Source organism: Corvus moneduloides, chromosome 6, assembly GCF_009650955.1.
Source record: "Corvus moneduloides isolate bCorMon1 chromosome 6, bCorMon1.pri, whole genome shotgun sequence".
Lineage (NCBI taxonomy): Eukaryota > Metazoa > Chordata > Aves > Passeriformes > Corvidae > Corvus > Corvus moneduloides.
Genome location: NC_045481.1, coordinates 11,775,998 through 11,788,446, shown reverse-complemented (window position 1 = coordinate 11,788,446; position 12,449 = coordinate 11,775,998). Strand labels below are relative to the sequence as shown.

Sequence of the window (12,449 nt, the reverse complement as noted above, 5' to 3'; positions counted from 1 at the left end):
GATTTATTCAGTGCTTTAGAAAACTCAAGTTATTCTTCTCAGAGAAATCCTTCCTGAATCCATGGGCAAAAAGTTCAAAGAAATATGGTGAGGGAATATTTGTACTTGCATAATGGCATTTGATTTTAAATGTTAACATTCAGGGGTCCTTTCTGAGTGTGAAGGCACACGTTGTGTCTGTGGCCCAGAGGTGAGCAGTCTGCTGTGTTTATCTGGGAGCCTTGTATGGTGGCATTGCAGATGAGAATCCTACACCTGTCTGTGGACAAGCACTCCTGTGCTCCCAGAGGGACTAAAACAAGCCAGGAATGAAATAGTCCTTCTTTTGGAGAGGGAGTACTCAAGTGAGAAGCTGTCAGGGAATGGCTGTTCCAGTTTCAGACCATTTCTAGACACATTTTACACCCCCTGCAGTGACCAATACACTTTTGAAGATTAAGAATAGAGAAGCACAGCAAACTTCTTTATCACAACTCTCAGCAATGGTTATTCAGGCCTCTCTAACTTAGAGTTTGGGGGCTTCCTGCCTCTTTGTCTTTCTTGGATCACTTTGAGTTTTCACACTGTGGAATTGGTTGTTCTTGATCTCTTTACATCTGCAACTTCCTGTAGCAAGGAATTCAGCTTAAATATGTTGTGTTTGAAAGAAGCATCTCGTTCTCTGTGTTTTGAAGCTGCCTTCTGCTCATTTGTAGTCTGAAGTCTTATAATGAAGGAAACCACTCGCTGTCTCCATGCTGCTCAGACTTTATTTCAAATTCTTTCAAATTCCCCTCAGTCATCTCATTTCTGTAGTAAGAATTCCTTGTTTTTTACTAAAAGATCTGTGAGTTCCTCACAGAAAAGCCATTCTTTATCTTCCTGTATCTTTCCCATATGCAGATTTCACTTCTTACCCTATTTGAGATGGGGAGATAATTTTAAATAAAAAAATCTGATGGGAAAAATAATTTTATTTTTCTAATAAATGGTTGACAATTTCCATCACAAGATTCTTGTGCCTTGTCAAGCAATCTGAAATTGACTTTAAAAAAAGACGGTGTACATTGTTCATATCTGAAGTCTTAGAGATCAATACCAGATAAAGGTTAACCACTTCTTCATCTTGAGCAGCCTTTCTTTCCTTTTAATTATTCTCAAGATCCCTTGATAATCTAGAGCTGTATCTCAGAAAACAGAGCAGTTACAAATGGGAAAAAAACTTACATAGAAAAGAAAAATGGGGTTTTTTAACTGCATGAAGAGAAATACAATAGATTGACACAAATGGTTCGCACTGCAATAGATAAAATCCCCATCTATTTAGTGAAAAAACAAGCTTTTCTTTAAGTTAAAATGTACTTTTTATTACTGTTAATGGTGTAGTACTGTTTCACAGAGGAAACTTAAATCAGTCCCCCATTGCATTAATTACTCAACATGTCAGTAGGAAGTGGCAGGTCCATGCCAGATCACACAATCTAAAAAGGTAGGCCAAGAAATAAAAGAAAAAATATGCTGAATTTTACAGATTGGAAGCCATGGATCTGACTGATTAAGGGGTTTTTTTGATGGCCAGCCATATTGGCTGTAGTCCTATTAGATTTGTTGATTGTCCTGATGCCCAGGACAATGACTGTTAAAGCACATTTCTTTCTTATCACTGGCATAATACTTGAGGTATTTTTTGTAAAGTGCATTGCACACAGTTTGCAGCTGACCACCACAGAGTTGAGGCAAATAGCAGCTTCTGAATTGCTCGTGTGGAGGCTTTGAGATTTCTTGGTAAACAGAATACCAGTATGTGCATGGTATGTGCTTTATGCAGAGAAGTATTATAGAACACCCATCTGAAATATATACCTTGAATTCAGCACCACAACTTGCTTTTCAAATCACCAGGACCATAAGAATCTGTTTGAAACTGATTTAATTTGCTTAAATTACCTTTCTTTTAGAATGCCTGCAGCCTTGAACTCTTGTCTTATTGAAGAAGCTTTGTTATTATGTTGGATTGTGTTGACACCAGAAACTATTAGGCCTTCCATTGAAATGAATTCTTTTGTGTCCAGAAAATGCTCAGATTGAAGAAGTGGACTGTAGTTTTCCAGTGCTGATGGGTGATAAATCTGCAAGTAGGAAAAGAGCGGAAGCTGTTATTAACAAACTAAAGCCAGTAGGGTAGGCAAACTGGTGCTTTCCCCAGCCAAGTTCCTCAGGCATATAATGAATTAATTGCCTAAGGTAGAACAAAGCAGGTTTAATTATGAGTACTTTTCTGAGCAGGGATGTTGCAATTAGTTATTTTTGAAGGCTGTCTTTATGGGGCAATTGAAATACTATGTATACCAAGTTCCCAGCTGCTATTCAAAGTGTTAATTTACTGTTCTCTGAGTCAGTTCCTACTATGTGGTTTGAAGATAAAACAGCATGGTTTTTCTGAGGTATGTATCAAACATATAGAAAAAGAAGGTGTTTTGTACTAATTTTGATAGACAGTTTCCTGTTGCAAAGCTAAGGTACACAGGTAATTTGGTTAAATATCCTATTAAATAACAGACAAACATATTATTTAATGATTACTGGTGAAAATGTTTAAATTGATAGTGGCAGTTTTTGTAAGAACCCAACAGGTTTTCAGCAAACATTAAAAGTATTTGCACATTACCAACTTCACAGTATCTTCTTTTTCCTTACCAAGAGATGTCTGTTGCCCCAAAGACTGTTAAAAACAAGTCCAAAGCCTAAACCCTTTACAAAGCTGTACACAATGTATGTATGGATATGTACCCACTTTTCACAAGATTGGGGCTTTTTTAGGTGATGAAGATCTAAAGAGTATGTCTGTGATTTTCATCTTTAAAATAAGAAAATATTAAAGAATCACTACCACGAATAATGGTTTGGAAGTTTGTTATCATTTATTGCTCTATTTTGTTGTTCTTCATTTCTCAGCACTAACTGGCCTTTGTTTCTGGCTCTCTGTCCCTGTTCCTACACTTGTGCTGCTCCATGCTCTCACTCCTGCTGATTCTCTGGTTGGGACTTGTCACTTCTGAGGAGTGCCTGCTGCTAAGTAGCTGCCTCCTCAGTCTGTCGGGGTGGTTCTGCCTTTGTGCCCAGTCCCCTCAATTTAACTTCATTCTTCTCCTGCAGTTCCTACAGCTGTCAGGTTTCTGTATGGTTTTCCATTTCTCATTCCAGGCAGCTATTATATTTTGTGGATTTTTTTTTTTGGTTTGGGATTTTATTTTTCATTTTTGCTCCTGCAAAATAGCTTCATTTTCTACTTTACTAATGAACTATAGACTTCCTTTTATAACTCTGTGAAGAAATAGGCATGGTGATTTCTCCATAGAGAAAGTGGAGGCTATAAATATGGAAATATCCCTTTTGGCTTTACAAAATTTAATTGCTTTGTATATTATGCAGATTCTGAGGCTGTAAAATCTGATGAGAGCAAGTAACACATTTGTATATTCACTATCTTAAAAATGCAGGCAGATTGCTGAGAGATGTGCAAGTTTTTTGAGTGTGCAGGTTTACATCTCGTTGCTGTTATTATAGGGTGTGTAGGGTGCTTGCATGGCTGAGGTTCTTCACCGAATGCAAACATAATGTTTCTAAACTGTGTATTTCACAAAACCTGTGAAAAGCAACTGGAGCAGCTGCTGCTGCCATCCTTCTACATGCTGAGATCACAGGAAGCAGAGCTGGGAGGGACGTCAGGACACCTACTAGTAGATCACCACCCTAAAGTGGGATCACCTTTCTGAACATTTTGCCAACAGTCACTGATTTTTGTGAGGCAAGAAATCAAGTTCTCAAGTTTGGTACTTGAAGCGATTTTTCTTTTATTGGTGAAAGTGTAAAACAGAAGTATAATCCAGGACATTTCACTGTGACACCTGAAAATTGTTTGTTTGGTTGTTATTTTTAAAAAAATGTATCTGCAAATGGCCTGGGTCCTGAAGTCAGTAGTCACTAGGTATATTAGGGGTGTCAGGTAGGCACTGAAATACCTCACAAAGTTGGGAGTCATTTCAGGATAATGCTTCAATCACTTTCTCCACTGTGTTGGTTTTCTAGTGACATTAGAGGAAGGACTAACCTCCGCACACCCATTGGAAATGCAGGCAGCTATGTTTTTAGCTATCTTGGGGAGAGAGATTCAGATATTAAAAACTAGGAGTCTTCCCATGTCCTAGTTTCAAGGATCACCATATTCAGAGAGATGGTTTGCTTTGATCTGGCCACTTGCCTTGAAGTTTCTCTTCACTGGAGGCAAATCAGAGAAAAAAGAAAGCAAAAGTATTGATTTGCAAAATTCAAATTAGACAACATAGATACAGATTTTCATGAAAAAAGATGGAAAGAAAGGAAATTCAAGTTGTTCATGTATTCCTTAGAATAATTAAAAATATATCTTACTTTTTAAGATCCAGCTTACAGGCTGTTAAAATATTCAGAATCCTGCGGCTGATACCCATTTCTGCATGAATCTAACCCACTTTTTGTGTACAATCGGAATCTCCCCAGGTGTAGCTTGTACCCATTACTCCTTCTCTTTTCCACATAACTCTTTGTAAAAAGGGAGTTTCCATCATCTTTGTAGCCACCCTTTAAATACAGGAACTTGGCCTCCCCTAAACCTCTTTTTTCTCAAGGCTGAGCAAGCCCAGTTCTCTCTGTCTTTTCTTAAGTAGCAGCTTCCTAGTCTTTTGATCATCTTTGTTGCCCTTCTCTGTTCCCTCTCCAGCCTGTCCCCATGTCTTTTGTATAGCATGGGCAAAACTGAACACAGTGTTCCAGGTGGGACGTGAGAAGAGCTGGCTAGAGTAAGGCAATGACTTTTTTATCTCTGTTAGGGATGCCCTTGTTGATGCCCCCCAGCGCCCAGTTGGCTTTCTTTGCTGCAGCTGCACACTGTTCACTCGTGTTCAGCCTGTTGTCCATGAGGACCCTCAGGTCCCTTTCCACTTTCTGGCTGGGCACACAGCTCCAGCTCCTCCTGGTTGTTCCCAGGCTGTGTGTGTTGGTATAGAGACACCTGAGGTGCTTGGTCTGCTGGTTTTCATCTCAGGAGGCAGCTAAGGAACGTTTGTTGCTGCTCTGGTCGGTCTGTCTTATCCCCAGCTGCTTGCAACAGTGTATTTAGTGTTGACGCTTTGGACTTCCAAACTCCCCGAGGCCTTCAGTTTAAAGCCCAGCTCACACTGTGGGCCAGCTTGCTGCCAAGGGTTATTTTGCCTCCTCTAGGGAATCTAGAAGAGTTCATAACATTGAAGAGAGTTTGTGTAGACCCATCTTCACAACATTGTGTTGTCTAAAGCCCTTTCTGGATCTTACTCTAATTCCTTGGTAGTTTATAACAGAATCTTATGAATATATAAATATAATATATAAATTGTACAAACTGATGCTTTTTAAAATAGAATTTAATTTTCCTGTATATTGATTCTTTATATACATTGACTAAGCTATTTAAAACACTAGTACAACATTTTAAATTGGGTGACCTTTTGATGTTTAAAAATAAAATAATTTAATGGAGACGTTTATTAATACAAAGAGGGTAAACATAGGTTATCATGTTCTAATCTGTCAAAAAATAACAAACTCTTCTATCCACTAGGTGTTGAGAGTTTACAAAGCTGCAGTACAACAGACTTTGGATATACTCTTCCTCCCAGAAGGAAGAGAATTTCTTACAAGCACGGATGCAGTAAGCCGAGACTCAGCTGATCGCACCATCGTTGCGTGGGACTTCCAAAGTGCTGCCAAAATCTCCAATCAGATTTTTCATGTAAGATTAACAACTTACATTGTTCAGGTCACAATTTAATATTTCATACTTGTCAGTGTAGTAAAAAAAAGTATTTGATTTTCAATAAGGTCTTGTGATATATAAGATGCTTTTCCTGTAAGTTGATGATGACTTTCTTTGTTTTTTTACTTAACACTTAATTGTTATTAAAAAATAACCTTGAAGGCTGAGAGGTCTCCTTGTGTTTAAAATATTTACATTTCGGTGCTAATTCATTGACATGTAAGCTATATTTAGGCAAGGACTCTGCAGTGTCATTGTGGCTTGCCAGTGGTGCATGGCAGTAGCTGCTATAGTGCCACGATTCTTTTCCCACACTTTTTCATACATTCTTCATCAGCTGCAGTGAGGGTTATGGAAAAATTGAGTTTAATATTCACACAGTAATAGCAACCTGATACGTGCGTATAGATACCTAATACAGCATAATCACAGAGGCAAAATTTGCATTTATCAGTGCAGGTGCAGTATTTCTCAGTCATCTATCCAAGCAAGACATTCAATGGACTAAATTGTTTAGAAAGGCTGGCAGCTTCAAAGGAGATTACCAAGGAAGTTAATAGAAAATTTCAACTCCCTGGGTCTTTTTTGAAAACCAGAGTCTAATAACCTATGTAATACAATATGATTGGATTGTATATAGATGCTTTTTGGCTGAAATGAACAGTACTCTGCTGACAAGGACACATAATTGATGATTTAATGGGATTGTTTCGTATTTAATTTCCAGAATTGTGTCTTTGTACAATATTGGATCTATCAATACTTTGGATAGACAATAGGAAAGGAAAAAAGAAACAACTGTGAATATATAAATTACAGCCTAGAAGGGTTCAGCACCAAGGAGTAACAAACAAACATGATTACAGCATCTCTGAAATGGTTTTCTGCACTGTGAATAAACAAAATGTGATGATGATTTTGCCAACTCTGCTTCACTTTTCTGAATTTCACCTTTGAAACGTTTGATGTGGGAGAGAACTCCTCAGCTCTCTAAACAGATTAGATCCCAACAAGACTTGATCTACTGCTTGTCTGCATTAACAAATGAATAGTTAAGAGCTCTAAAATAACCCATTACTACAGCATACCCAGCATAACAGCACCTTGCTCCTGCAGATTATGTTGTGCTTTCTGATCACATACTTCCAGACCCAGTTTCTCTGCAGAAACACACAGTGCAGTGTGTCCAGTACCTTACAGTACCCAGAACTTCCTTCCCAGTCCTTCACTTCCAAATCACACTGCAAAACCAGTCTGATGTTCTTCCCGCTCTACCACACAGCGCATGGTGTCCAGTGGTCACTGTCATCCTGGTGTTCTTCACATGCAGATGGATCCTACAGCCAAAGCTCTTTTTGTATTCATGGCATCAAAACTCAGCACTCTGTCTTTATGTTAGGCTGAAACCAGAAGAGGTTTGGACCTGGTGGAAGCCTTGTGAGAAAGTTGATTTCTGATGGAGTCACCATGTAGAGTTTTGAAAGTAATCTTATTTCAGTCTTAAATAGGAACTGTATGAGTTCGCAGCCAGCAGATGTCCACATCACTGTCATAAGGAGGCTAATAATGATCCCTTTTTTTTCTTCTTTTTTATAACAGTGGGATGGGGAAAGGTGTCTGTTTCAAATCAGCTGTTTTCTGTTCCTGTCAGTGTGGCCAGAACTGGAAAGATGGAGGATTTGAGAACTGTACAAAGTAGCATGGAAAGCACAGTATGACTGTGGAGGAAGGGATATGGGAGAAGAAGATTGACTTTCATGTCCAAACTTGGGCTTTCTTGGGCAGGAAGATGATGATGCAGAACCATCTGGTTGGAATTACCTTATAATTGTTCTCCAGTATAATTATGGCTCAGAGAGATAGAGGATTTTGGTCAATGGCTAGGAAATTGGGGTAGAGGTTTGATTTAGCATTTGTCTTGATGTAGGACTTCCAGTGGTTTGTAGTGAGTTAAATATCTTTACATAAAGTATACTATGGAGATGACTTATCCTTACCATGGCCTTTATGGGCTCTCAGATACATCAACAGATAACTTGAATAATTTGAATAAATCTTCTGTTTGATACAACAAAACTTCCTTTAAAATCATTTTCAGGAGCGTTACACATGCCCAAGTCTGACCCTGCACCCAAAGGAGTCTGTGTTTGTTGCTCAGACCAACGGGAACTACATGGCTTTGTTTTCTGCCCAGCGACCCTACCGAATCAACAAAAAGAAAAGATACGAAGGACACAAGGTATCCTTCCTCACCAGGAACTCAGTATCCAAGTTTAAAAGGAAGATAGATAGCAAAGCACCTCTGCTTTTTAATATTTCTGCTAATAGTGTTTTATTATAAATCAGTGATAGATACTAATAGGCTTCATTTGCTTTCCCATGTGCCAGTCTATTTTGAATCATGCACTCTGAATAAAATAGTTATTAGAAGACTTTATGAATGCTTAATAGCTTGATTAAATAAGTTTTTGATATAGCTGTGTCTTAATAAAGACCTGGAGAAGTCTTTAGTGTATATTTATTTAAAGATGTGTGGGTTTTGTACTATATTAATGTTCAGTATACCACAATGAACTTTTCTAATCAGCATCAAGAGTTACACTGTTATTGTTTTTCACAGGTGGAAGGATTTGCAGTGGGCTGTGAATTTTCTCCAGATGGAGCACTTTTGGTGACAGGAAGTTCAGATGGCAAAGTGTTTTTCTACAACTATCATACTTCAAGGATTATTCGCACTTTGTCTGCACATAGAGAAGCTTGTGTGAGTGCTGTGTTTCACCCAGTCTTGCCATCGCTCCTTGCAACATGTGATTGGGCTGGAGAAATCAAGATCTGGCAATAACAAGCAGAGCTACGTTTAGGGATGTCTCTCTCCTGTTAGTCTGTCGAGGGCTTAGTAAATAAGCCAGAGTATGGAATGTGAAATTCTGTTGGGATGTGTTGTAAGCAGGAGAGAGAGACTGTTGTCTTTTCTCCTGTGACCTCTAAATTTGCGCTTTCGTAATGCAGTTAAGATGGTCTTGTGGTTAACTGCTGAGCAAAGAAGTGGTCCTACTCTCTCCCTCAGCCGTGGAGATGAATTTTTAACCCTTTTGTGTCAATATTCTGGTGCTCATCCAGTCCCATTCTGCTTTGAGTACCTAAATTTAAGAAAATTACTGCTCTTTTTATTTATCTTTTCAATGCAGCTTTCTTACACGAGGTTTATCTTAGAATCATAGAATCATTTAGGTTTGAAAAGACCTTTAAAATCATTGACTCCAAGCTTTAACCCAGTACAGCCAAGTCCACCACTAAACCATGTCTCATAGTGCCACATCTACAAATCTTTTAAATACCTCCAAGGATGGTGGCTCCACCACTTCCCTGGGCAGCCTGCTCCTGACAACCATTTTGCTGAAGAAATTTTTTCTGCTATCCAATCTAAACCTCCCCAGTCACAATATGAGACTGTTTCCTCTTGTCCTCACCAAAAGTCGAGGGCATACTATTTAACAGAGGATGATGTTCAGATCAGTTAATATATATTCCATCTTCCTGGGATGTTTTTTACCCCTGGTTTGAGCTAGTTTAACTCCCTGACCTAATCACTGTAGGGTTAGAGAAGCAATACAGTAGTTCAAGGCAAAATAGCTTCTATGTACGAGAAGGGGGAAGGTCACAGGGCAGGTGGGACTGCTTCTTCTGATGATGGATAGTCTGTTATCGGCACAACCTACTGTAAAATGCTGTCTGAGAGTTCCAGGGAAAGATGTGACAGATAGCTTGAACCTTAATTTGAAGTCAATACATCTGTGTTTTTGAAATCCTGATGTTTAAACTTGAGTTTTAAACTTACTTTTATGACTGTATATAAACAAAGTGAAACTACGTATAAATATTTTTAAGGAAAAAATAAACTTTTTTTTTAATACATGATATCTCTGTTTACTACTTTACTCCCATTATTCTTGACAAGTTAGTACACAAGCCTACAATGGAATCGATGCTTGGGGGTGAAAACAATTAACATGTTACACTAATTTATTGCAAACACATATGCACTTCTCCATATTTCTTGATGTCACTTGGGCACAGAAAACTATCATCATGCTATTTAGTGCAGGGGACGTTCTTTGGCACTCAGACAGGAGCTGGGCTATTCTTCACTAAATATAAAGTTCATTAGGCCATTACTGTGTATTTACAGATACAGAGATTGTTTATAAGTGTATTTTAAATTTGTACTCCCTGTACTTGTATTGCTTGATTCTAGAAAATATTTTATATGTATATGTGTGTATATGTATGAAAAATAATATGTCTATGCATCACATAAACCATATGTATTCCTAATCTTGACTCTATATAAACATGTCTTACCTTGTAGTGAGTGCTGTAAGGTTGTCTTGTCTTTGGTCTGGTGAGTCTGTAAAGGCGTTTTAACATACACAGGATAATAGTGCTGAGTAAATTGTCTCTGTTGTGGGTTCCAGAAACCATTTTTCCTCTGTAGCATCTTTTTATTCTTCTGATTTTTCTTACTGGCGCAAACACAAGGGGTTTCTATCCATTTTTCACATGCTCAGTAAAAAAAACTTTCTGAGAGAAAAATTTTCAGAACACCCTTGTGAACAGCAGATTTTAATTAATTAATGAGCAAAATGAGCTCCCTTGGTTTGTTGTTTATGTTCCTTATTGCTTGTAGTAAGAAATAAGCCTATACCAAGACTCTGGATCCAGTCACATTGTATGAAGTCTGGACCAAGGTACTGTGGCTGCATGATTTTAATCAACAGCAATGACAGGTTTTAACCTAGGGCATTAAATTTAAGTGAGCCTTGCAATGTAGCAAAAGCATCTTTTTTCTTTGTTTCCCTTAATTTCCTTAATTTCTTGCTTCCTTGTTCAGCAATGAGTTGTTCAGCAGTAGCCTGAGTTTTACGCTTCTCTTGACTGTGCCTCTAGTACACAAGGAAGATGCACCTTTAAACAGAAACTGGTTCAGTGGTTTTGAGTTACTCCTAATTCAAGGTGTGGGCTCCTCATAAAAGTCAGAATGAGGTCAGGTGGAAGTGAAGTAGCCCTTGCTTGTTGGTTGGCAGGCTGGATCCTAACTGTACAATGTTTTTCGTGGGGGTGGCTCTGTGTTCTTCCTTCCTGGTGTTTTAATTCAAAATGTACTGTTACCATGTTAAAACTTTAGGCAGCCAGGTGTGTCTTATATGAAGGATGGGCAGTACTGGAATTGTTTCTGTTACAACGTGGTATCTCTGTAGGAGATTATCTGTTACTTTGTTAAGTACTGCCTTGAGAAAGGCCTCTGAAATAAATGTGAGCTTGTGGTAGAAATGCCTTCTTGGATGAGGCTTCAGCTTATGTGAGCACTTCTCTCTATCTGAATGAGCTCTCAGCACACTCAGCCTCAGTGAGAGCACATCTGGACAGAGGGAAGGTCCTGAGAGAGCAGTCTTTGAGAATCATTGTAGAGAAAAGTAACTGCATTTTGTAAGATTACCCATGTTGTTGCTTAAGTTTAACTCATGTGCTGAGGCATGGTTCTGGTGACTTAGCATCTATCCCTCCTGAAATTATCTTGCAGGTATAAATAGACTATTTGAGGGGTGGAGAGGAAGGGAAAAGCTTAAATTTGATTAAAGGTAGTAGAGAAAATAAAAGAAACCTGAAACTGTATAATCTTTAAGAATATTAAAGTTAGAATTGCATTTGTGTCAGATTTCCAAGATGTCTGGAGTTTAATTAGTTAGAAGATCCAGTCAAAGGTTTTATAATGCAATGAAATTATTTTCACAGCATTATGTTGTTAAAATACCTTTCTAATATAAAACTGATTAAGACACAGACTGAAATTTAGTCATTGAAAGTATTTTAGAAGAGTGATGTCAATTAAGTTTTCATTATGATTCAAACACAAATTCTTCCTTGTTATCTTATGTAATGAACTGTAATCAAAAAATATCCACATTATTTCATCACTCTGCAATTACCAAATACTGTTTGGGCTGCAAACAAGGATTATTATGGTCAGATGAAGCTTTTAGAATGTAATGAATTGTTGGTTAATTAATTTTATTCATAAAATTGTAATCTATAAATTTTTGCCTCTTGCTTTAGGAGAAATTCTTTTAGCTTTATATAGAGCTCTCTAGGGCATCATATGTTGGAGCCAAGGCAGAGTTTTCCAGCATTTTGAAGTGGTCTAGACTGTGTAGATAAACAAGCCAGATTAATTTTAATCTATTTTGTACTGTACCAAAAAGTAATAATGCCAGTCTCTACTACTTTATTATTTGCTACTGGAGCATTATTAATTTGGGGTGTCAGAGGATGCAAGCTATTCAACTGTCTTTATCTCAAAAACCTGCTAATTAGCAGACAGTTATTAGAATCATTGTGTTCACTCAGCTGAAATACTGTTGGTGAGTCACTATATTTCAGCTATTGCTTCATCATGAAAATAAGGTATGGCATTACAATGGGATTACTCTTTCTGTAGGGGACAGGCAAATGTAAAGATACAATACTATGGCAGAACAGAACAAAACAAGAAGATCAAAAAATTATGGGATCTCAAATTTCCCGACATCCTTACATAAGAGTTTAGCCTGCATTCAACTGAAAATATTTGCTCTGCTTTCTT

The 12,449-nt window shown here is 37.9% G+C and overlaps 1 protein-coding gene across 3 annotated transcripts in view; it reads left to right on the top strand.

The window, feature by feature from the left end:
- Positions 1–10,290, top strand: part of WDR25 (WD repeat domain 25) — a 62,331-nt gene extending 52,041 nt beyond the window's left edge. For all 3 annotated transcript variants that reach the window (XM_032112911.1, XM_032112910.1, XM_032112909.1), the window contains 3 exons: positions 5,615–5,785; positions 7,908–8,048; positions 8,430–10,290. In XM_032112911.1, the coding sequence (XP_031968802.1) occupies positions 5,615–5,785; positions 7,908–8,048; positions 8,430–8,651 (534 nt within the window). In that variant the 3' untranslated portion in view covers positions 8,652–10,290. The remainder of the gene's footprint in view (positions 1–5,614; positions 5,786–7,907; positions 8,049–8,429) is intronic.
- Positions 10,291–12,449: the final 2,159 nt, after the last annotated feature.